General features: G+C 34.1%; 1 protein-coding gene across 2 annotated transcripts in view; it reads right to left on the minus strand.

Moving 5' to 3' along the window:
* Window positions 1-1,351: 1,351 nt before the first annotated feature.
* LOC127838852 (acetoacetyl-CoA synthetase-like) overlaps window positions 1,352-25,677 on the minus strand; it is a 51,018-nt gene continuing 26,692 nt past the window's right edge. Inside the window, exons 12-18 of one of the 2 annotated variants that reach the window (XM_052366863.1) lie at window positions 23,998-24,120; window positions 22,132-22,245; window positions 19,095-19,220; window positions 10,760-10,829; window positions 8,780-8,838; window positions 5,940-6,145; window positions 1,352-3,219 (exon numbers count right to left, since the gene is read on the minus strand). In XM_052366863.1, the coding sequence (XP_052222823.1) occupies window positions 3,082-3,219; window positions 5,940-6,145; window positions 8,780-8,838; window positions 10,760-10,829; window positions 19,095-19,220; window positions 22,132-22,245; window positions 23,998-24,120 (836 nt within the window). In that variant the 3' untranslated portion in view covers window positions 1,352-3,081. The remainder of the gene's footprint in view (window positions 3,220-5,939; window positions 6,146-8,779; window positions 8,839-10,759; window positions 10,830-19,094; window positions 19,221-22,131; window positions 22,246-23,997; window positions 24,121-25,677) is intronic. The other variant, XM_052366872.1, reaches the window with a different exon arrangement.

Raw genomic sequence — 25,677 nt, forward strand, 5'->3', positions numbered from 1 at the left:
CAAATTCGCAAACTCGTACAATGTTAAATAATAACAATGTGAAAAGTAAAACGCATAAACTTACACGTATTAACAGGGACCTATACAAACAATAGGTCCCTGGTATTAATAACTGACCGGCTTGCATGTTTCGCTCCTGAATATTCATACAAGTCATATTGTTTTCTTTAATTAATGTTATGTTTTTCTTGTGTAAAAACTTACCTAGAATTATTAAATTGAAATTAAATTGGAATAACATGTATATCGTCTTGTACTACACATGGTGATTTTTATAACGCAACACTTTTAAAACTTACATGTCTCAGTAATGAGTACATATTTTTATTAATATTATCTAACGATAAAATCATTCATCCGTGACGACCGGACGCTTTAAAGCAAGTGGGAAAGGTAGCCTGTAAAAGGCAAAGTGCGCGATTGCGCTCCTAAATATTCATACGAACTATATTGTTTTGTTAATTAATTTTATATTTTCCATGTGCAAGGACCCACCTAAATAAAACTAGAATTCATTCGCGTTTCAACATTTTCACGGGCAAAAATATGGAACCACACCTTCCCCACGTGCTAAAGCGTCCAATTGTCACGGATGAATAAATTTATCGTGAGCTTGCATAGAATGTAGTTTAATGATCGTATGTAAAAATTTAAATCCATATATTTACTCATAATTGAGATATTTAAGTTTGAAAAGTGATGCGTTAGAAAAGTCCCCAAGTGTATACTAGCTCTATGGCCTATATAAGCAAACGGAAAATGCACTTATGTTCAAGCTCTACATTATTAGTGTTTGGACGCATACGTACGTGAATGCTCTACGGTTGTCCACTGTTCTTCACCTTGACCTTAATCGGTGCATATATTGGTTACATTTGGTGCCATTTCGTGATTCTTCACCAATGCATATTTAACATGTGCTAGTGTCCATTTCCTCTGCTTTTTCAAAATATCAAAGTTTCACTGTCAATTACTGTGCTTGAAGATAATTATCAATTGTTTGTGATATCATTAGAACAGAATAAGCTTTTATTCTCATTAAAAATAATTAAATGTAAGCATATTAGCGCCGTGCTCGAGAAAAAGACTTCCCAAGTGCGAATTACTTTGTATGATTAAAACTATACTGCATGTCTATTTATTAATCAGTCTGTTTTATTAATCAGTAAACAAAACTACACGAATACAAATAAATATATCATCCATAACTGCCTATAAAGCATTTATGTAATAACACAGTTCATTGCATGGTTGATGGCTTATTCCAACTTCACATAATATGTGTTATTTTCAGTAAAACTGAGTTAAAAAGAGGAGGCTATGTAAATCAAAAAAGAATAAAAAACGAGACAATCGTAAACATATTTATTCATAAATTCACATAAACAATGAAATATGTATTGGTCTCCCTTAGTTCCATAAATAATATCGATCATGTTAAAAAGATCATGCTGTGTATAACTATATTGCTAAGGCCTAAAGGCGCTCACCTGATATCTAAATAAACTTAACTGCACTGGGCTTGTAATGAAAAGAACTGTAGCCATAGGAGGAAAACTCTCAGCCAAGTATCTTTTTATAGAACGGAACCATTTTCTAACAGAACCCAGACATAATAAGAAGTATCATTATGATTTAGCATTATCAAATTCAGCTGAGATAACGTTATAACCGTTGGTAGACATGTTTATCAACAGACTATTTTAACTACTTTAGAACATGGTTAAAGGGGCCTTTTCAAGTTTTGGTAAATTGACAACATTTAAAAAAGTTGTCCTACATTCATTAATTTTCGTTTTAGTTATAAGAACATTAACCATCATCTAAAATATCCATTATATGCATCTTTTGACGATTTAAAAACCTGAAAATTATAAAGCGTTGCAACGCGAACGATTAAATAATTTGGAGAGTTCTGTTGTTGTTGTTATATTTTGTGTAATTACGAGGATTGCTTATATAAAGTATAAAATAATTAACTGGAGCTTTTTATATACTTATACATTTATCCATATAATGCATTTAATGACAAACTTCAATACATGCCAAAATCTGTGAAAAGGCCCCTTTAAACCACATGCGCTAAGCAAGTTTCATGAACTTGGGGGGAAAAGATTTCTAGAGTGTTCAAAGGGTTTCATTAAACCCAAATAAGAAAAACTGCACCACCCTCAGGCAGCCAAGTTTTTCAACGTACCGGAACCATTTTCAAACATGGCTGATATATCATAAGACCAAATGCTCTAGGCAAGTTGTATGACAATTGGGCAAACAATATGACAACTCGAGTGTTCACAATTTTCGACTAGAGCCATATAAGGACAACTCTCCCGCTCCCTGTTGACTATGTTTTACAACTGAATGGAACCATTTTTAACTCAGCTTAGATATCAATTAACAATTATTGTAAGCAACGTTGATGATGATTGGAATCAATTATAGAGTGTTTGTGAGCTATTTATTAAAGGGTCATGAGTGCCTTAGTTTTTGACCCCACAGGATGCAGTTTCTAACTCGGGGATGATGTTATTGGAAACTCAAAAAGTTCATAATGATTGAGCAATAAATGTTGCCTCTGGAGTGTCCACAAAGTAAATTTAGATGGTGGACGATGCAAAGCAAACAACAGGGACAAGGTGATTACAAAAGCTCATCATAATCACATAGTGCCCAGGTGAGCTCATAAAACATTAAAACTGTTATACTGTAATAAATAAAAAATACATAAATAATCAGTACCTATATAAATAACATATTTTAACTTTTCAAACTATAAGAAAGCGAAAAAAATAATGGAATGGTGGACCCGGCAAATACAGAAAAAAGCCATAGTCACCGTTTGTGACGTAGTGGCGAAAGTGGCAACACAATTTCAAAACTGGAGATTTTTCAATAATTCTTTCTTAAATCCTATACCAATATATACTCGAGTCAATGACAAGCAGCCGCACGCAATTGGCCAACGTCTTTTAACATTCCTGTGATCTAGTTTGCCAACTAACAATTGCTACGATTATCAATTTAACAGTGACGTAACAATAACTTCACATATCAACATCAGCTGGTCACCATTGTGTGTAATCAGTATCCCTGGAGCTCGGGGATGTTGTGGTATTGTAACAGACTGTCTGGGTTGGCCAGGGCTCCTTTCTGTACAACCTCACGCCCCATGATGACTTGCCGTACGGCCACTTCCACTTTCTTACCACTGAGTGTGTACTGTCAAAATATACCACTCTTGAAAATACTGTTTTTAATAATTGCATGTCAAATAAAATTCAATTATAAACCTAAGGACCAAACTTTATTTATTTTATTTATTAAGTATAATTGTTAATCAAAAATACGTGAGAAATATAAGGATGATATGTTTGTGAACTATATGACATCATAATTGAGTGAAAGATTGTTTTCGCATAAGTATCATGGGGCAAAAGACTAAAAAAATGTGCAAGTCCTTGTTAATTGATAGTGTTGTTGATATTTTTCATGGACTTCTGGTTAAGTAATCTTGTTCATAAATAATTATTGCAATGTGTTCTATTACATTGATGGCAATAAACAAATAGAGGATATTTGTTGGATTCGGTGGAATATCGATTTAAATTCATCAAGTGATCATAGAAAATAATATGTTCCAAGTGGCGCAGACAACAGTAAAAAAATTAATTTTCTATGATCACAGGTGAATTAAAATCGATATTCCAACGAATCCAACAAATTTTCTCTTTATGTTATGCTTTATATCACCGTTTATTTACCTTATAAGAGTTTAACTGGAGAATTTTGCTGGAATAATGACGTCATTTCGTCAAAACAAATGACGTCATTTAACAGTAAAACAGTGAAAATTATCGATAATTTTCACTGTTTATTTTCACTGTTTGAAACAGTGAGATTATCAGTTTTAATTCACTGATATTTCTCTATAAACCAACGGAAAGCATAAAATAAAAATTAATCTTATCTTTTTCACTGATATTTAATTTTCATTTACCAATTAAAAAATATATGTTCCACTGAAAAGCATATAACAAAAACACCTTATATTGGAAAACACAAAAAATGAAATTTAAACAAGAGTTATTACAGGTAAATTTACATATTGGAACTAATGTGTGTTTGTAACCCCATCCCCCCCCTCCCACACACACACACCTTGGCTTTTCTCCCAAAGTAAATCTAACCCAATTTTCAATGTACTTTTTATAATGTTAAATGAAATCTTTTATATATGCAAAATACTTTTAAACAAGAGATGTGTTCGTCAGAAACACAATGCCCCCTATTGCACCGCTTTGAAATTTTTATATTTTTTTTACCTTGACCTTGAAAGATGACCTAGACCTTGAACTTCCGCCACTCAAAATGTGCAGCTTTATGAGATACACATGCATGCCAAATAACAAGTTGCTATCTTCAATATTGAAAAAGTTATGGCCAATGTTAAAGTTTTCGGACGGACAGACGCCATATATTTGACATTTGACCTTGAAGGATGACCTTCACCTTCAACTTTCACCACTCAAAATGTGCAGCTCCGTGAGATGCACATGCATGCCAAATATCAAGTTCTATCTTCAATATTGAACAAGAGCTGCTCCATAGGATGACTTATGCCCCCTATAAACGCTTGATAAAAGTTATGAGCTTTTTTCGAAACCTAAACGCAGATTTCGAAACCGAAACGCGGACCCTAAGTTCAAGGTCAGTTCACAGGGGTCAAAATTTGTGTGCGTATGGAAAGGCTTTGTCCATATACGCATGCATACCAAATATGAAGGTTATATTTGAAATGACATAGAAGTTATCAGCATTTTTCAAAACCTAAACGCAGATTTCGAAACCTAAGCGCGAACCCTTTCTTCAAGGTCAAGGTCACAGGGGTCAAAATTGTTGTGCGTATGGAAAAGCCTTGTCCATATACACATGCATACCAAATATGAAGGTTATATCTCAAAGGACATAGAAGTTATGACCATTTTTTGAAACCTAAACGCAGATTTCGAAACCTAAAGGCGGACCCTAAGTTCAAGGTCAAGGTCACAGGGGTCAAACTTTTTGTGCGTATGGAAAGGCCTTGTCCATATAGACATGCATACCAAATATGAAGGTTATATCTCAAGGGACATAGAAGTTATGAGCATTTTTTGAAACCTAAACGCAGATTTCAAAACCTAAACGCGGACCCTAAGTTCAAGGTCAAGGTCACAGGGGTAAACATTTTTGTGCGTATGGAAAGGCCTTGTCCATATACACATGCATACCAAATATGAAGGTTATATCTCAAGGGACATAGAACTTATGAGCATTTTTTTAAACCTAGGGACAGTCCGATCACTATATGCCCCCTTTTCTTCAAGAGGGGGCATAAAAAGTTATGGCCAATGTTAAAGTTTTCGGACGGACAGACGCCATATATTTGACATTTGACCTTGACGGATGACCTTGACCTTCACCTTTCACCACTCAAAATATTCAGCTCCATGAGATACACATGCATGCCAAATATTAAGTTGCTATCTTTAATAGTGCAAAAGTTAAGGCCAATGTTAAAGTTTTTGGATGGACGGAGACGCCATATATTAGACATTTGACCTTGAAGGATGACCTTGACCTTCACCTTTCACCACTCAAAATGTGCAGCTCCGTGAGATGCACATGCATGCCAAATATCAAGTTGCTATCTTCAATATTGAAAAAGTTATGGCCATTAAAGTTTTCGGACGGACGGACAGACTGACATACACACATACTGACATACTGACTGACAGACAGTTCAACTGCTATATGTCACCCTACCAGGGGCATAAAAATGCTTATTTAAATGCAGATGCTTCCTCATAAAGTAGTTGAACACAATAATCATAAGTTCATGTAACATAAGTAAATGAACTCATTATATTTAAACAAACACATGTCAACGTTCAGATTCTTACTGGAATGTCAGTACAAGGAAGTATGACACTGGGCACGTGTCTCACAGTCAGGTATTTCCGTATGCATGTCTTTACTTGTGTCACGAGATCCTCGTTGAACTGTGAGCCAGGAGTCATCTTAAGGAAGAGCACCACCCTCTCCTCGGAGTTGTCTTCCTTGCGCTGGGCCACACAGATACTATCCTGGACTTCCTTAAATGACTCCACTGCATGCAAACAACAAGGAATAGAAACACATAGAGATCAATGACTCCAGTGCATGTAAACAAACAGAAATAGCAATAACAAGAGATGTGTTTGTCAGAAACACAATGCTCCCTATTATGCTGCTTTGAAATAAAATTTCAATATACCGTACATTCGCGGCCATAAGTCTACCTCGGCCATAAGTCGAGGGGTATAATGTGGCTAGAAAAACTTGGTTTTTTGCCTTGACTCTGCCATAAGTCGGGGGGTAAGTTTCTTCAATATCTCGGACATGTTTAAGTGACGTTTTAGTCATGGTTCTGAGGGCTTTTGTACCGGCAGTTGACATTTTTTGGGATATTAATAATAAAAAAATATTTAAAATGAAACATTCAACGTTTCAATTATTTATTATCACGAAAAATATATTTTATTGTTCAAAATCATAATAACATATCATTCATTATTTCGAACTTAATATATACTTCACAAATCAAAATTATTATCCCATTTAACGTAATAACTTTCAGCGTTTATATTATGAGCATATATTTTTGTATTCAAATGTTAGTGCTATTGATGTGAAAATTCGGTAAAATCTTGAACGCAGAAATTCATAATATGGTCAAAATAATTGTAACTTGCTCTCAAATAATCAACAACGCTTTCGCCATTATGCGTGAAACACGTGAATTTACCAACACTCGCATAGCTCGCTATTCGACTGTTACATATTCGTAAATCACGAGATACCCGAGGAATATTTTCTGCATACTGGAAAAACGTCTTTTCTAATAATACTTAGCAGATAATCGAAAGTAATCGTGTATTTTATATGTCCAATTACACTTTTTAATAATCCAGGGTGAGTGCGTAATATTATTATAATCAAACAATGAATGAAATCTTCACTCAGATAAGATCTATATATTTACGAAACGATTATGCATTAATTGTGGGACAGTTGTGAATAAATCAACGAAACCACACCTTCATCCAATCAAAAAATATACAATGTGAAGTTGAACAATAGCGATTGGTTAAAGGCGTATCCAACAATCGAGTAATTATTTTTGATTGGTCAGAAGTAGTTTGCAGCAGAACCGTTGTGCATATCATTAACGGATAACTATTTTAGGCGTGACGCAATTATAGACAAATGATCGAAAGGATGCCAACACTACACTTTACACTTTGATCTTAGTCAAAAGGCCGAGAAGCGATAATTGGTGGCATAAAGACATCTGCACCTGTTGACAGTTTGTATTTACACGGATTAACTTTAAATGGGTACAAGTGTCAGCAGTCGATTTTCTATTGTTCTTAGAAGACAACGGACGATGTATCGATAGACAAATTGCTATTTTTATTTTTCGCCACTTTACCGTATTTCACAAATGTTTAATATTTTCGAAGTTATTTTTACATGTTTTTATTTGGACTTATTACGAAGATTATTGCATTAAAAACCAATGTAAACATGAGTATTTTATTATCGGCGGACATTTAAGTAAAAGACGAGTCGGCCTTACCGTAAACAGTCATTATTCTTCCGCTTTGGAGATTTATTACTTTAAAAAAAGGCACAGAAATATGTTTATTTTTTATTTTTATTGAGTACCTCATCCATAAGTCGAGTTGACTTTTGAAGTCAATTTTGGGAGCGTTTTTAGGTCGACTTATGGCCGCAAATTTACGGTATCAGGTTTGGCAGGTTTAGATATATCTCCCTTTTAAAGCTTATTACTACCCTTGGATTTTATTTTTAGAATTTTGACCTTGAAGGATGACCTTGACCTTCACCTTTCACCACTTAAAATGTGCAGCTTCATGAGATACACATGCATGCCAAATATCAAGTTGCTATCTTCAATATTGCAAAAGCTATGGCCAATGTTAAAGTTTTCAGACGGACGGACAGACTGACGGACGGACTGACGGACAGTTCAACTGCTATATGCCATCCTACCGGGGGCATAAAAAGAGATCAATTACTCCACAGGAATAGCAATACATAGAGAGCAATGAATCCACTGCATGCAAACAAACAGGATCGAATAGAAATATATAGAGAGCAAAAACTTTTTATTGGTATTCAAGGTTGAGTTGTTTTTTAATTTTGCTAAATTCGTTCATAGTCACTAATTTAACAATTAAGTCTTTCAATAATTTTTCAACATTGGATCATATTGGCAATATTATGAACTTAAACTTACCACACAATAACTTATAAATAATCTCAAAAAGATCACTATGCAAAAGGAAGATTTCTGAATATCAATGTGTAATATCATTTAAGTGGGGAATCAATGTCTTTTATGTTAACCCAACATACACACTCTACTTTTTGGCTATGTAAGTGGCCTAAACATTAAAATTAACTGTTTGTTTCTAGAAGTACATGTAGAACACGAGAGTCCTGGGACGATCAACTGAGATTTTATTGGAGTTCGCAGCTCAGCATTGATTAAAACTATATTTTGCAGCAGTGTGGTCACCTATAGCAAAAGACAGATCTTACATTAAAACTGCTGTTGTAATGTTGTGGAATGAGGTAGCAACTTGTTATATTATCTTTCTAGATATTAAACTGACTCTGATGGCTTTACAAAATCAGAATTTTAAATTATTTATATAAATATGCATGTACTTACCTATGTGATAAATTTCAGAACTGCCAAACCGAACTCCATTGGGGTTTAAGGTCCCATCGCTGCAAGAAAAAAACGAGCAAATGTATTGAATTGATATCCCTGTCAAATAAATTGTGTTTATGGATGGGTGCAAATCCCTTGACATATGGTACAATCCTCTTAAAGGTATGCTGCTGCCAAACTATGGAATGACCTATGGAAAACTTCAGGAAAACATCCTCTTTTAATCATTTCAGATCTCTAGCAAACACTTGCCATGGAAAAAACTGCTCTTGTTCCTCGTGCAATGTCACATAATTGTCATTTCAATAGCTTTGGCAGCGATATACCTGGATTTCTGTTATTTCATTATTTTGCCATGTTATGTTGCCAGCTTTTCTATGTTGTTTTGCTACTATTATTTTGTTCTCTGTTGCTGCTAGTTTATAGTTCATAGATAGCCTATCAAAATCTAGAATGCTCAGTTGTATGCTCATAATAGCTTTATTAGCCTGGAGAGCTTCATATGCTTTACATGTGCTTGATTATTTGTGCTAAATACTAGTCTTAATCATATGTCCTTAGTCATATTTGTACTAGCCTATGTCTATTTTGAATGATATGGCTTTAACATTGTGCTATCCTTGCTTTAAGTGCATACATTTAATTATATGTATACTCTGTCTTGTGAGGTAGCTGCTGCTCAGTTCCTCACAAATCTTATTTGAGGGGATATTCGATTTCTTACAACATTTTTTACTTGTCGCACTGTTGTGTCCATATTTGTCGTTCAGTGTTTTACTCTATTTATTTTATGGCACTTTTTTATACATTAAGTCAAGATCAGCAGCTACAGCACAAGTTAGAGCTTATGTTACGACTTTGTGTATCCGACTTTGTAAATAAAATTTACTTGCCTTAGAAGAATAATTAAGTGTAAGGTTATTGTTTTTTTAATTGCAATTTTCTTCTTTGATATCTAAACAACCATGAAGTTTCGTGTTGAAATCTTGAATCGTATCTGAGATTTAGCCCTGAACAGTTACAGTATACAAAAACATCAAAAGACAATAACTCTTATTCAAGAAAGTGTAGGGTAATGGTCCTTGTGAAAGGTTATTCTCCCCATTAATATCTATACACCCATGAAGTTTCATGTTGAAATATTGAATTGTATCTGAGATAAAGCCCTGAAAAGTTACATCATATGAAAAACAACAAAGGGCAATACTTTTTATTTAAGAAAGTGTAGGGTTATAGTTCTTGTGCATTTCATTTCTTCTAATTTATCCCTATACACCCATGAAGTTTCATATTGAAATGTTGTATTGTATTTGAGATATAGCCATGGAAAGTTACATGATACAAACAACAAAGCGCAATATCTCTTATTTAAAAACATGTAGGGCTATTGTTCTAAAGCATGCCACTTCTCATTGATATCAAAACACCCATGAGGTTTCATGTTTAATCTTGTATGGCATCTGCGATATAGCCCTGAAAAGTAACGTCATTCGAAAACAACTGCCAATATCTCTTATTTAAGAAAGTGTAGGGTTATGGCTCTTATGCATGGCACTTCTCCTAAGTTTCATGTTGATATCTTATACAGTTTCTGAGATATAGCCCTGAAAAGTTTATGACAGACGGACCAACTGATGGATAAAAGGAGAGACGGATGGACAGACAGAAAGACTGACGGGAAACAACAATACATGTACTATATCCCTTTGCCTTTGGGGGGAGGGGGGATAGTAAACTGAAAAGATGGTCAACTATTAAAATGAACTCTTAGTGAAAATTGTTTTAGATCAACAGACAAACTGGTAATAAACTGAGAAGACATTCTTCGAAAGTACAATTTAACAGAATGAAAGGTTTACTGGGATCCATTGTGTCAATGATTATAAAAATGTATACCGCTCCTGACACTGAAATTACTGGTCTCAGAATTGATTACTGGTTAAAAATGTTTTCCAAATACATGTCTCTACTTCCTACCTCCTGCCAAGCATTGTAATGCCTCCAGTTTGACTATTGATGCGACAGTGATCTCCGTGCGCCCACACACCTGAAGAGAAGTCATTCCAGGTCCAGTGTTCACAAAACATTTTTTTGCAATTGAAAATCAATTTTGCTTCTCATTGAAAATGGATTTCCATATAAGTTGATAGGCAAAAATGAAAATCGATGTCAGTTAAAATGGATTCTCAATTGCAAAATCGTTTTGTGAACACAGGGCCAGGTTTCAAATCATTCAAAATATCTAACCGAATATTCTTCTCTAAATTGTATGGCTAGTTCATAGCAGTTCAAATCTATTTTCGAATATGTTGTGGTTCTCATGAGATTTGATATAAAAACAACATGCGAATCAAAGCCTATTTATTGCTTCAATAATTTTAATAAACAGGGACTACTTTGGATCATAATATTGCAATGCTTAAAAGCTAACCTGTTTGTGTGTGTGTGTTTGTGTTTGACATTAAAATATTAAAACTGAGTATTTGGTACAAAAACAGCATGCTATGCTATTTCACTTGTTGTAAATGTTTCACTTAAATACAGATGTGGACACCTGTGTAATGAACCAAACTTTTTGTATTTGATGTACATATTTTAAACATTAAGTTCATAACAAACTGTAATTTTTTACGTTTATTGGCAATTGGGTTCTTTCGTATGATGTTCCAAAATTATAATTTAAACTTCACAATCTTTACAAATGGTTGACTTTAAGATTTTATCTTACAACTGCCGTTGCCTTAACGACTATAAACAAGGGCTGTTTGTAAAACATGCATGCCCCCCATATGGGCTCTCCGTTGTAGTGACAGCCATTGTGTGAATGTTTTTTGTCACTGTATGTCAATGACCTGTGAAATGTATCCAATTAATAGTGCAAAAACCAATCAGGACCTATACTAATCAATTATATCCATTATATGATTGAGTCTTTGATTTTTTGGATTCCTTTCACACATTTTGACTTATTTGACAATATGTGAAACGTGCACACAATTTGTTATGTTTTATTTATTAATGGTAATGAAACATGTTATTTATAGCAGTTAACTCCCCTAGTCAATGACCACCATAGATAGCAATGCAATCTGATTAAAAATAGCCAAGGGTAGTGTTGTGTATTGGGCAAATGTATACAAGTGCAACTTGACCACATGACCAGTATCATGTGTTTACCACACACAGAAACCAGTTATGTAATAGACCATTAATTCCACTCCCAACTTTGGCCACTTGCCAAGATACTGACCAGCATCAGATGGGGTTGTGAAACTGTGTAAACAGTGAACACCAGTCCATGTAATACTGGCCTACCACTTGTACTAGTTGATTTGGAGTTAATAGAGTAATGCATGTACAAATGAGACACCTAGCCTAAAAGTTAATTATATGTGCCTCTGAAAACTAACCAGACCAGTGGGTTGAAATTTACAATCTTTACTTGGCATTTGAGGAAATCTGAACTATCAGGGTTTGGATAGAACATCCCCAAATTAACTTTTCTTTACACTGTTGTTATTTTTGTTCAATACACAAATATTAACCTTACTTTACAAATCCTGTACAGTAACTAAATCTAAGTGGATATTTTAATATGCTTGATCCTATTTATGTATTAACATTGTTTTATACATACAAACTGTGTTGCTGTTTTTCAATTAACAAGCAGATTAAACATTAATTATATTTTTATTTATAATTTGAATTGACAAAATTAAATGCAAGTTGCGTAGCAAGAATTACATGTTTGATTTATTGTCAGTGAATCGTGACATTTTCTCAATGTTTCAGACCACCAGTTTGTCAAAGCTATCAACCGCTTGGATGGTCAAGCTAAATAGAATTGGCCCAGCAAATCAAAACTGTCCTGTTGCCATATAATATTACATATCATATTACATTGGTTTTTTAAGAATGTAGGTAAAAATGCCAGAGGTAAAAATGCCATAGGTAAAAATGCCAGAGGTAAAAATGCCAGAGGTAAAAATGCCAGATGTAAAGTGGCTAAAATGCCATAGGTAAAAATGCCATAGGTAAAAATGCCAGATGTTATATAATAAAATAGAGTTTTGAGCAATATTCTTAAGGATATTGAGTATTGTAGGGGTTAAGTGAATGTTTAAAATTCGCAATTGATTAAGAAAAAAAGTGCAGATAAATATTATGTACAAAATTTCAGTTGTGGGGGAGGGGAATTTACTCTGTAATAAATCTATATATTATCAGCTCTAAGTTAAAATGCTTTAATTAGCTATACGTATCAATACATGCCTTATTTAATAATTAATGTAAACATAATCACCATCAAAACCCTGCTTGTTTGTCACATTGCTTTAATAATTTATTGTCCTCAAAAATCAAAAGATTCCATTACATCAATAAAAATAGCTTTTAAAAGGAATTTAACAAGTGTTATTTAATGACCGATTCATCAAAGAAACAAAAAATCCCAACCAATAAACAGAACGAATAAAGCACAATAACAAAATGATAGTCTAAATTTATTAGTGAGACAAGTAGAATAAAAATAACATGTTCAATAAGAAATGTTTCCGTACAATACTCAATATCCTTAAAAAATATTGCTCAAAACTCTATGTTACTTTTTTAACATCTGGCATTTTTACCTATGGCATTTTTACCACTTTACATCTGGCATTTTTACCTATGGCATTTTTACCTCTGGTATTTTTACCTATGGCAATTTTACCTCTGGCATTTTTACCGCACACCGTTTTTTAAATGTTGAATTCTCACGTCATTTACATAAACATAGTATTTACTGGCACAGAAACAAAGGCTTATACATCATTATGAATTAACATGTGTCAAAAATTCAATTTGTAAGTCTCTTTACTGGACAGTGTGAAAACAGAATAAACTAGTGACCTGAAAATCAATAGGGGTCATCTGCGAGTCACGATCAATGTACCTATGAAGTGTCATGATCCTAGGCAAAAGCGTTCTTGAGTTATCATCCAAAAATCATTTTACTATTTCGGGTCACCGTGACCTTGACCTTTGACCTTGTGACCTCAAAATCAATAGGGGTCATCCGCGAGTCATGATCAATCTACCTATGAAGTTTCATGATCCTAGGCATATGCGTTCTTGAGTTTATCATCCGAAAACCATTTTACTATTTCGGGTCACCGTGACCTTGACCTTTGACCTAGTGACCTCAAAATCAATAGGGGTCATCTGCGAGGCTTGATCAATCTACCCATGAAGTTTCATGATCCTAGGCGTATGCATTCTTGAGTTATCATCCGGAAACCATTTTACTAGTTCGGGTCACTGTGACCTTGACGTTTGACCTAGTGACCTCAAAATCAATAGGGGTCATCTGCGAGTCATGATCAATCTACCCATGAAGTTTCATGATCCTAGGCGTATGCATTCTTGAGTTATCATCCGGAAACCATTTTACTATTGCGGGTCACCGTGACCTTGACCTTTGACCTAGTGACCTCAAAATCAATAGGGGTCATTTTGCAAGTCATGATCAATCTACCCATGAAGTTTCATGATCCTAGGCGTATGCGTTCTTGAGTTATCATCCGAAAACCATTTTACTATTTCGGGTCACCTTGACCTTTGACCTAGTGACCTCAAAATCAATAGGGGTCATCTGCGAGTCATGATCAATCTACCTATGAAGTTTCATGATCCTAGGCGTATGCGTTCTTGACTTATCATACGACAACCACCTGGTGGACGGACCGACCGACCGACCTACCGACCGACATGAGCAAAGCAATATACCCCCTCTTCTTCGAAGGGGGGCATAAAAACGTAATGATGTATTAAACTATTTGAAAAACCAAAAAGCAAATGCATATTGTTTACAAGATTGTCACTTTACTCCATCAACAGAAAAACATGTATCTATTCAGTGGGATGGGGATTGTTTTTCAGTCATGGTACTTCTAACTCTAGAGGGGTTTGCATTTTGTTTAAAAAGAATACAGCAGTAACAATTCATGCCCCCATAACAGATCAAACTGGAAATTACTTACTCTTGGATTTAACATTTGATACAAAAAGATTTACTCTATGTACTGTATATGGACCCAATACTGATAAACCAGATTTTTATGCTGAACTTTTTTCTAAAATTGACATATACGGAAATGACACTTATGTCATATGTGGGGATTTTAATCTTATACAAGATACTAAACTAGATTATTCAAATTATAAAAACCTAGATAACAACAAAAAGTCAAGAGAATTTTTATCTAATGTTATAAATGATAGAAGCTTAATAGATACGTTTAGATTAATCAATGGTGATGTTAACCAATATACATGGAGAAAACCAAATACTCTTCAGCAAGCCAGACTAGATTTCTTCCTTGTCACTAGCAATCTTGTGCAGCATATAAGACAATCTGAAATTAAAGCTAGCTACAAATCTGACCATTCAGTTATAACTTTAGATTTAAATCTCTGTGAAGTAACCCATGGTAAAGGACTCTGGAAGTTCAACAATTCATTATTATATGATGAAGAATATCTAAATATTATTAAATCAAAAATTGAAGAAATTAAAAAACAGTATTGCCTACCTGTTTATAATACAGAATTACTTAATACTATTGATGATAACTTGTTGCAATTTACTATAAATGATCAACTATTTTTAGAAACTCTTCTAATGGAAATTAGAGGCAAAACAATATCTTTTTCATCTTACAAGTCTATTCAGAGGAACGATAGGGAATCTTTTCTTTTAAAACAAATTGAAACACTTGAAAAAAATATTAATGAAACGAACATTGATGCGCTAAATATACTGCAACAGGAATTATCAAATATACATGAAACTAAATTAAAGGGATCATTCATACAATCAAGAGCAAAATGGATAGATGATGGTGAAAAACCTACAAAATATTTTTGTAATTTAGAAAAACAACATTCATCTTGTAAAACTATTCCTTATATTATAAACAATGATGGCAAAAATGTGTATGATCAAAATGAAATTTTAACCGAAGCTGCTAAATATTACAAAACATTATATACAGAAACAATAACAAATGAAACCAATAGTAATTCTGACATCTTTAATGAGCTAGAACAATATCAAATAATTAAACTAAGTAATGAGGAATCTCAGACATTAGAAGGCTTGCTGACAATTGAAGAAATCTCTGCTACACTAAAAAATATGAAAAATGAGAAGAGCCCAGGCTCAGATGGCTTCACAACAGAGTTTTTCAAAATTTTCTGGAAGGATCTTAAATTTTTTATTCTCAGAAGTCTAAATTATGCCTTCATCTCAGGATCCTTATCAATAACACAAAAACAGGGAATCATAACATGCATACCAAAAGAAAACAAACCAAGACAATTCTTACAAAATCTTAGACCTTTAACACTTTTAAATGTTGTTTATAAGATAGCCTCAGGTACAATTGCAAATAGATTAAAGACTGTTCTGGATAAACTTATTTCCAACGACCAAACTGGCTTTATCAAAGGCAGATATATTGGAGAAAACACAAGACTACTATACGATATTTTAAAATACACAGAAGATAACAAAATACCTGGACTTTTAATGACATTGGACTTTGAAAAGGCCTTCGATACACTCTCCTTAAATTTTATTGAAAAAACCTTCCTTCATTTTAATTTTGGTACTACGCTCAGAAAATGGGTCCGTCTCTTCTTATATAACACCATGACAACTATTCAGATTAATGGGTATCTATCAGATTTCATAAGAATTGAAAGAGGATGCCGTCAAGGAGACCCAATCAGCTCATATATCTTTATTTTAAGCGCAGAAATTTTGGCTATTCTAATTCGAAACTCAAAAAACGTAAAAGGAATTAAAATAGAAAATGTTGAATATAAGATATCTAAATTTGCAGATGACACCTCTCTTTTGTTAGATGGTTCTGATATCTCACTTAATGCTGTTTTGCAGTTATTACATAATTTTGCTTCAGAGTCTGGATTGAAATAAACTTTGACAAAACAAATTTGATATGGATAGGTTCAAACAAATATAGCACTCACTCAATTAAAACTAAGTACAAACTTCAGTGGGGCACAACAAATTTTAAAGTGTTAGGCATTATATTTGATGTAGATTTAAAGAAAATGGTTGAGTTAAATTTCAAAAACAAAATAGCAAGTTTACAAAGTGTAATACAATTTTGGGAAAGAAGATATCTTACACCATTAGGAAAGATAATCATAGTTAAAACATTGTTGCTTCCCCTTTTTACACACTTATTTATTTCCCTTCCTAGCCCAGGATCCAATATTTTGAAACAAATACAAAATTGTTTTAACAACTTCATATGGGATGGACCTAATAAAATTAAGCATAATATACTTATAAAATCTTATGAAGATGGAGGGCTCAATAGGATTGATGTTTACTCATTTGAAAAAAGTATGAAGCTAACATGGATAAAGAAATTAGTAACATGTACAGGAAAATGTTTCCAACTTGTGTATTCACTGTTTGATGTTAAAAACATGATAAATATGGGAAATGCTTATATAGACAAATTGTTGAAAATCTCACAAACTCTTTCTGGAAGGATGTGCTGAAATATTATAGAATGTACATAAACAAAATTAAAATAAGAAAACCTGATGATGTACTTGACATGCCACTTTTTTATAACAACAGCTTAAAGATCGGTGATAATAGTTTTTATGAAAAAAGTATGTATGAACGTGGCATACAATTTATAAGAGACATATTATGTACCTCTGGACAATTCAAGTCTAAGCAAGAAATTGAAGCTTGTACAGGTAAACATATCAATTTTTTATTCTACGAAGGGCTAAAAAGATATGTAGCAAATTTCATAAAAAACTCAGGTTTTGCATCTGTAAAAGCAACATCCAATGATGGAGCTTATATTTCTTGGTACCTTAAATTTGTTTTTGCCCAGAAACAAAATAAACTAGTATATGAAACTTTTATTTCAAACACTGAAAAACCTTCAAGTGAAACAAAATGGAATGCAATTTTTAATAATATTGACTGGAAGTATGTGTACAGCTTTGTTTTTGAAATAACAAGAGACACATATTTACAATGGTTACATACTAGAATAATACGTAGAATTTTAGGTACTAAATATCTTCTTTTTAAAATGAAAATTGTTGATGATAATAATTGTACTTTTTGTAATCAAAATGAGGAAACTTTAACTCACCTTTTCTGGGGTTGTGAGCACATCCAAAAATTTGTTCAACATGTCTCGAACGTATTGAATATAAATAATGTCAATATGCCTTTACTCTCTTGCCAAGACATGATTCTAGGAATTTGTATGGAAAAAATGAATCCTATCAATATATTGCTTCTTGAAATTAAAAAATATGTCTTCATGTGTAAACAAACAAACAAAATCCCCAATGTTCCAGGACTTAAGAGAAGTCTACTTTTATCATGGGATATCCAAAAGCAGACAACTATTCAAAATAATAAATTCCCTAATTGGTCAGTTGTAAGAATACTCATAGAATGAACCCAAGCCAATATATTTCATTGTTACAAAATATGTACAAGTAAACATTTTTTTAGTACACTGGTGACATGCCATTATTTCTTCAATTTTTTTTTATTTGTGTATTTACATATACATTAATCTTTATTAACCTCACAGATAGATAAAAATTATATGTGTTATTTGTGCATGTACTTTTATTATAATACTTGTATTATAATGTAATGAATTCGTGTATGATTTTTTGCAATGTCTATGTATATGTATATCTATATATATTAATCTTGAGCTACTAACACAATCTTTTGTAAGGTATGGAGCAGGATGGCCTCGACCTGCACATACCTATGGACGAGGTTAATAAAGACTATATATAAAAAAAAAAAAAAAAAAAAAAAAAAAAAAAACGTTTCAAATCATTTATCTGACTTGTACATTTTTTACATACATATCATTGTCATATACAATATTTACATGGATACCTTACTGAAACAAATATCTGAAGAAAATTATTTACAAGCTTTAACCACTTTCCAAATAGTACATGGGTACTAGTATTAGTAGGCCATCATTTCTAAGCTATGACCACTTTCAAAACGGTGCATGTACTAGTATTAGTAGGTAATAATTTCTAAGCTAAACCACTTTCACAAAAGTACATGGGCATTAGTAGGTCATCATTTCTAAGCTATGACCACTTTCAAAATGGTACATAGGTCCAATGAGAAGGCCATCATTTTTTAGCTATGACCAGTTTGAGAATGGTATATAGGTACTAGTATTAGTAGGCCATCATTTATAAATGACCACTTTCAAAACGGTACCTGGGTAAGAGTTGAAGTATGCTTTCTTGTACTTTGTTCCATCCGGGTTATTCCAGAACCTCACAGGCATGGACGGGAAGGGAGTGAAGCACACCAACTCACCATCTTCATCCAGTACACACTTGCCTTAAACCATACCGTTTGGATACTTCTGGTAAAATTGGGCTTAGTGCATGTCCATCATCCCAGATTAGCCAGCGTAGTTTGCACCAGCTAATCTGGAAGGACACATTCCGCATAAACTGGATTTTTTGTACCGGTAAGAAGAAAATTCCTTTAAATGAAAAATACCATGTAAGCAGAGGGCCAGATAAGATGCGTATTTGCGTAAAATACGCATGAGAAAATAGAAAATACGCATGTCTTAAAAGTTTGTTGAGTAAAAAAACTCCTGGCTAAATTCGGATTACGCATCGTGTGCAATTTCAATGCGTTTTAGCTGTTTATACTGTATATAAATTCATGTAAACATGACTGGTTCCCGTCATTGTGTGCAATCCGGTAAAAATGTAGTAACATGACCATCTATGTATAGAATGTGGTTCCCGACCTAATTTACTCCTCAGTCAAAACGGTATCATTTCATTTTGGCCCACGATAAAGGCAGCTGTTGACACAACGGGCTCTCCGCTGCTTTGTTGAGAATCGATTTACGCTAATGATAAAAACATTTGACATCACATTCAATAAAACCCGAATCGCCCAACTGCAAGCATTTAATTTCTGCTATCAGTTCATCGCTTGTGTGGCACTATGGAAACACCTTTACTCTCAAGCACTTTTTATGTCGAAAAAAACATATAATTAACAAGTTTTGTGGGCCAAGCTTTGAAGATTTTGATCGTGGCTGTACAGTGTGTGCTAAACAGTGGCTTGCCGAATCAAGACGGAAAAAGAGATTTATGGCTGCTTATAAGCCAAGGGCAAAACAAAACAACTGTTATATAAAACAAAAGTGATTGCTTTATTGTGTACAAGACTGCTTGTTATAGTAAGTTAATACTACATGTACAATTTATTATTAATTCTGATCCTTCGAACATAAATACTCCTAAGAATTATCGGATTTTGATTTTTACTCATCAATTAAAAATTTCATGAGTGAAATACCCCTCAGCTGAAAAAATTATCTGGAGCTCTGCATGTAAGTGGAAAGTGTCATCCCTGATTAGCCTGTGTAGACTGCACAGGATCATCTAGGACGACATTTTACACTCAAGCATTAATCCCAGTTTAATCCCTGAACAAAGCTCTAATATTATTTAACTTCCGCTATGGAAAGTTAACAAGCAAAATCGTTGAATTGATATCACCAGCCAAATAAATTTTGTTGATGGATGAGTGTAGAACAAAAAAAAAAGGTATAAGTGAAGAATTATGCCTGATAATTGAGAACAATTACACCAGGACATTTTGAGAATCCATTTTAGTATGGTACAATCCTTACCAAATAAGGCATATTTAATCAAAATGTGTGATTTTGACATTTGTGTGTGACTTTGACCATGACCCTAGCAACCTGAATCTTATTATTAGACACTCAGCTAGATAATGGAGAACAATTGTGGACAGTTATTACAGAATCCCTTGATGCATAGTAAAGGAATGACTAAATAATGAATAATTCATCAAATGTGTGACCTTTGACCTAAATGTGTGACCTTGACTTTAGCCCCTAGGATTATGGGTGTTCAATGTGAAGCACCCCCAGATGATTGAGAAGTGGCAAGTTTCATGGCTCTGGCTCATGTGTTAATGGAGATAAAGCTTTAAGCTTATATTAATAAGCATTTTTTTAACCTACAAAGGGCCATAACTCCGTTATAAACAGATGGTGTACAATGCCATTTGGCGTGCATCATCCTCTTATCCATATATATACTTTTCCCAAGTGTCAATGAAATCCGCCAAAGCACTTCCAAGGTATTGCTCCGGTCACAAAAGTGCTGGACGGACGGACAAAGAGACGGACAGACAACGCCAAAACAATATCCCTCCGCCTATGGCGGGGGATAACAATTTGTATATCTCAATCGCTCATTGGGAAAAACATAATCAAGACAAGTGAAATAGTGCTCACACTTGTTTTAAATTACGCTACTTGTTTGTACAAGATCTGTTTGCTTCATGGCTTCTGTCTCGTGATGTTTTCTTACTGGTGTATGATGAAATATTTCTTATGTGGCTGTAGTAAAACCTTTTTAACACTATAAAAGTCAAATTTATAGAATAACCTTCATGAAACCATATAGCCCATGGAAAAAAGTCATATTTTTCCTGGTAACATTTCTTAAATGTGTGTCTGGTATATCCTTAATGCTAAACATTTCAAGCAGTGACATACCATTTATATCCAGTGTTCCCATGTCTGACATACCATTTATATCCAGTGTTCCCATTTCTGACATACCATTTATATCCAGTGTTCCCATGTCTGACATACCATTGATATCTAGTGTTCCCATGTCTGACATACCATTGATATCCAGTGTTCCCATGTCTGACATACCATTTATATCCAGTGTTCCCATGCCTGACATACCATTTATATCCAGTGTTCCCATGCCTGACATACCATTAATATCCAGTGTTCCCATGTCTGATATACCATTGATATCCAGTGTTCCCATGTCTGACATACCATTTATATCCAGTGTTCCCATGTCTGACATACCATTGATATCCAGTGTTCCCATGTCTGACATACCATTGATATCCAGTGTTCCCATGTCTGACATACCATTGATATCCAGCGTTCCCATGTCTGACATACCATTGATATCCAGTGTTCCCATGTCTGACATATCATTTATATCCAGTGTTCCCAAGTCTGACATACCATTTATATCAAATGTTCCCCAGGTTGACATACCATTGATATCCAGTGTTCCCATGTCTGACATACCATTTATATCCAGTGTTCCCATGTCTAACATACCATTTATATCCAGTGTTCCCATGTCTGACATACCATTTATATCCAGTGTTCCAATGTCTGACATACCATTTATATCCAGTGTTCCCAAGTCTGACATACCATTTATATCCAGTGTTCCCATGTCACATCCCAGTAACATCTGCTGCACTTCCCCTCTGTACACTGGGCACTCCCATGTCTGACCCATGAAACAGGCTATGATGTCCGTACCTCCTGCAATACGCAACAACAAACATAAAGAAACAAGCAAATTCGTTGAATTGATATGCCCCGCCATTATACTTCTGGACACAAAAGTATTCTGGACTGTTGGACAAGGCCAATATGCATCATCCTCTTATCCATATATATACATATATATACTCATACCAAGTTTCAATGATATCCGTCAAAGCACTTCCAAGATATGGCTCCGGACACACAAAAAAAGCATTTTTTCAAGATACAAAGGGCCATTACTCCGTTATTATCCGATAGTGTACAATGCCATTTGGCGTGCATCATCCTCTTATCCATATATATACTCATACCAAGTTTTAATCAAATCCGCCAAAGAAATATCAAGATATGGCTCCGGACACAAAAGTGCCGGAAGGACGGAAGGACAGAAAGACGGACAGCGCCAAAACAATATACCTCCGCCTATGGCGGGGGATAATAATATCTGTTATATTCAATTTCAAAAAAGCTTATACAGCATACTGTTTTAATGTCAACATTGTATTATCTCACTCTAAAACAAACACATAAATATGAAGAACGATTAAATTATATACATACAAAAATCGTTAATGAAATCTTTTTTCAAATGTTCTTTACTTCAATGAATGACCAAGTAACACTAACCACTATGACGATACCGACATGCTTTCTCAAACTTATTACAGAAACAACTAGATTTTTTCATTGTAGTGACAAATACCCAGGCCCAGTTGACTGCTTGTAGTAATATGTTGCAAGTTGAAACATAAACAAGCAAATTCGTTGAATTGATATCCTTACCCAAATAAATTTTGTTTATGGATGGGTGCAAATCCCTTGATATATTGTATAATCCTAAAAAAAATATTTAAATGTAGGGTATTTGTTTTTATGCATTATAATTCTCCTCATTAGCATCTATACACCCATGAAGTTTCATGTTAAAATATTGTATCCTATCTGAGCTAAAGCCCTGAAATGTTACACAATACAAAAACAACAAAGGGCTATAACTCTTATTTTAGAAAGTGTAGGGTTATGGTTCATGTGATTGGCACTTCTCCTCGTTGATATATATACACCCATGAAGTTTTATGTTAATATCTAATATAGTTTCTATAGTTTCTTATATAGGATTAAAATTTTGTCGAGTCTAGTTTTGTCCCAATGGGCATGATACACATTTTTTTATAGAGAACCATAATACAGGGTGGCATACCAACAATTAAACCTTTGGGCTTGTGGTTTCAGAGAAGATTGTTAAGTTATTTCGATACAAGAATGTATCTATTTGACAGGCTGGGTGTGGTCAGTTTAGACCCCAGGGTCATTATTCAATGAACCTTGGCTGAGGGTGCTACAACATATTACATACCAACTGTGAACCATGTACTTGTATATATGTAAATGTTTGCTTATCAAATATACTAGTAATTATAATAATGCTACAGAAATTTTTAGTTTAACAAGAGCCATAACTTAAGTAATTTTTAATTCAGGATGATAAACTAACACACAAACAAACAAATGTGCGTCTTTTTACAAGAAATTGTTCGTACAATTGAACAATATTTTTACTTGAATATCATAACCGTGTACTCCAGAGTTACAAAATAGTTGTATTATAATCAATAAAATGTCACTTGATGTCTGTAAAGACATAGTCAGACCTGTGATAGATGCCAACAGCAGGTCTGGCTTGATGTCCCTATAGACGTAGTCCTAGCTTCGGAAATCAATGTTAGCCCTTAGACAGGGGCATACCTGTGATAGATGCCAGTAGCAGGTCAGGCTTGATGTCCCTATAGACGTAGTCGTAGCTGCGAGGCATCAGGGGAGATCCCGTAGACAGGATCATCCTCAGTCTCTCCAGCTTGTGGCTTGTACCTACACAAACAATGCGTCTCTTTAAATTTCTTATACCCTGACATGACTCTTTGGCTTTACAAAAGCAAATTCAAGAAAATGTCACAAAACCAGGTTTTCAATTAAAAAAAAAAAGTCTGATAAAAGGAGACAATTCAAAATGTGCATTAATACCCCCCTTATTTCAAATTCAAACTATTTTTACTTGTGGAAACCTTGATTTCAATTTGAAAAAAGTCTGATAAAGAGAGACAACTCAAAATGTGCATTGCTACATGTTCATACATGTAGTTACCTCCCTTGTTTCAAAATCAATCTTTTTTTAGTCATGGTGACCTTGACCTTGGAGATATTGACGTAATTCTTTCGCGCAACACACTGTCCAATGATGTGAACAAATGTGCCAAATGATTTTAATATCTCACAATGAACGACATAGTTATGACCCGGACAAGCTCATTTATGGCCATTTTTGACCTTTGAACTCAAAGTGTGACCTTGACCTTGGAGATATCGACGTAGTTCTTCACGCGACACTGTCCAATGATGTTGAACAAATGTGCCAAATGATTTTAAAATCTCACTATGAACGACAAAGTTATGGCCCGGACAAGGTTGTTCCGCCTTCGAAAAACCTGGTTAAAAATGTAACAATAAGTTTAAAGGATCCTTTAAAGATTCAAGTGTTTTGTTTACGTTAAGAAACAGGTAGATTTATCTGCCATAAACACACTTAAAATTTGTGCAGGATTATTATTACAAAAACCAGGGTTTGACAGCCGTTGTAAATAAAACAAGAGTTTTTACAGTTAAAAACTTATCAAATAAAGATTATGCATAACATTCATATTGTCAGCAGTACATTCGTAACGTTCTTATTGAATACTATGCTCAATTTTTATGGTACATCATATTTACCTTTTTTCTCATTGCAGGCTTATGTGTAATTCTATTTTTAGAAACAGTTTCTGTTTTTACAGATGGTCAGCTGACTTTTGACCTCATCAAAAGTTAAAGGTTATGCATCATCTTTACAAATAAAGTTTACACCCAGTTCAATGTTGGTTTACATGGACATCCACGCTTTCTACCTACCTAATTACTGTTTCGTGAGCAACAGATATAAATATTGCTTGGTAATCTCTACGTAATTAGCCATATACAACGGAAATTATCCATGTAAACGCACATGATTGCAATAAAGAAATGGGTTACACTCCATTATTGTTGAAAAGCGTAACCACATAACCAAAATTATTTATGATCATGTTTTTTCAGTAAATATATAGCCAGGTTAAATTGGGGTAGAGGCATTTTTAAGTGAGTTCACCTCAGTCAGCAGTAGAATTCGGATTTGTTTTCTTACAATCACTAAATGTCACCCATTTTAGTCGTGCTGTGACCAGGATCAGACCGAAATACTCCAACACGGACATAAATGAGCAAAAAAACAACATAACGTCAACAGAAAGGATAGACCAGGGTACTACCAGAAAGACGATCGCAAGCCAGGAGTAGCAACAACATGAATGGAAAAGCTAAATAAATCAATAGAATTATGGCATTTTATATGTCCAG

Source organism: Dreissena polymorpha, chromosome 1 (assembly GCF_020536995.1).
Source record: "Dreissena polymorpha isolate Duluth1 chromosome 1, UMN_Dpol_1.0, whole genome shotgun sequence".
Lineage (NCBI taxonomy): Eukaryota > Metazoa > Mollusca > Bivalvia > Myida > Dreissenidae > Dreissena > Dreissena polymorpha.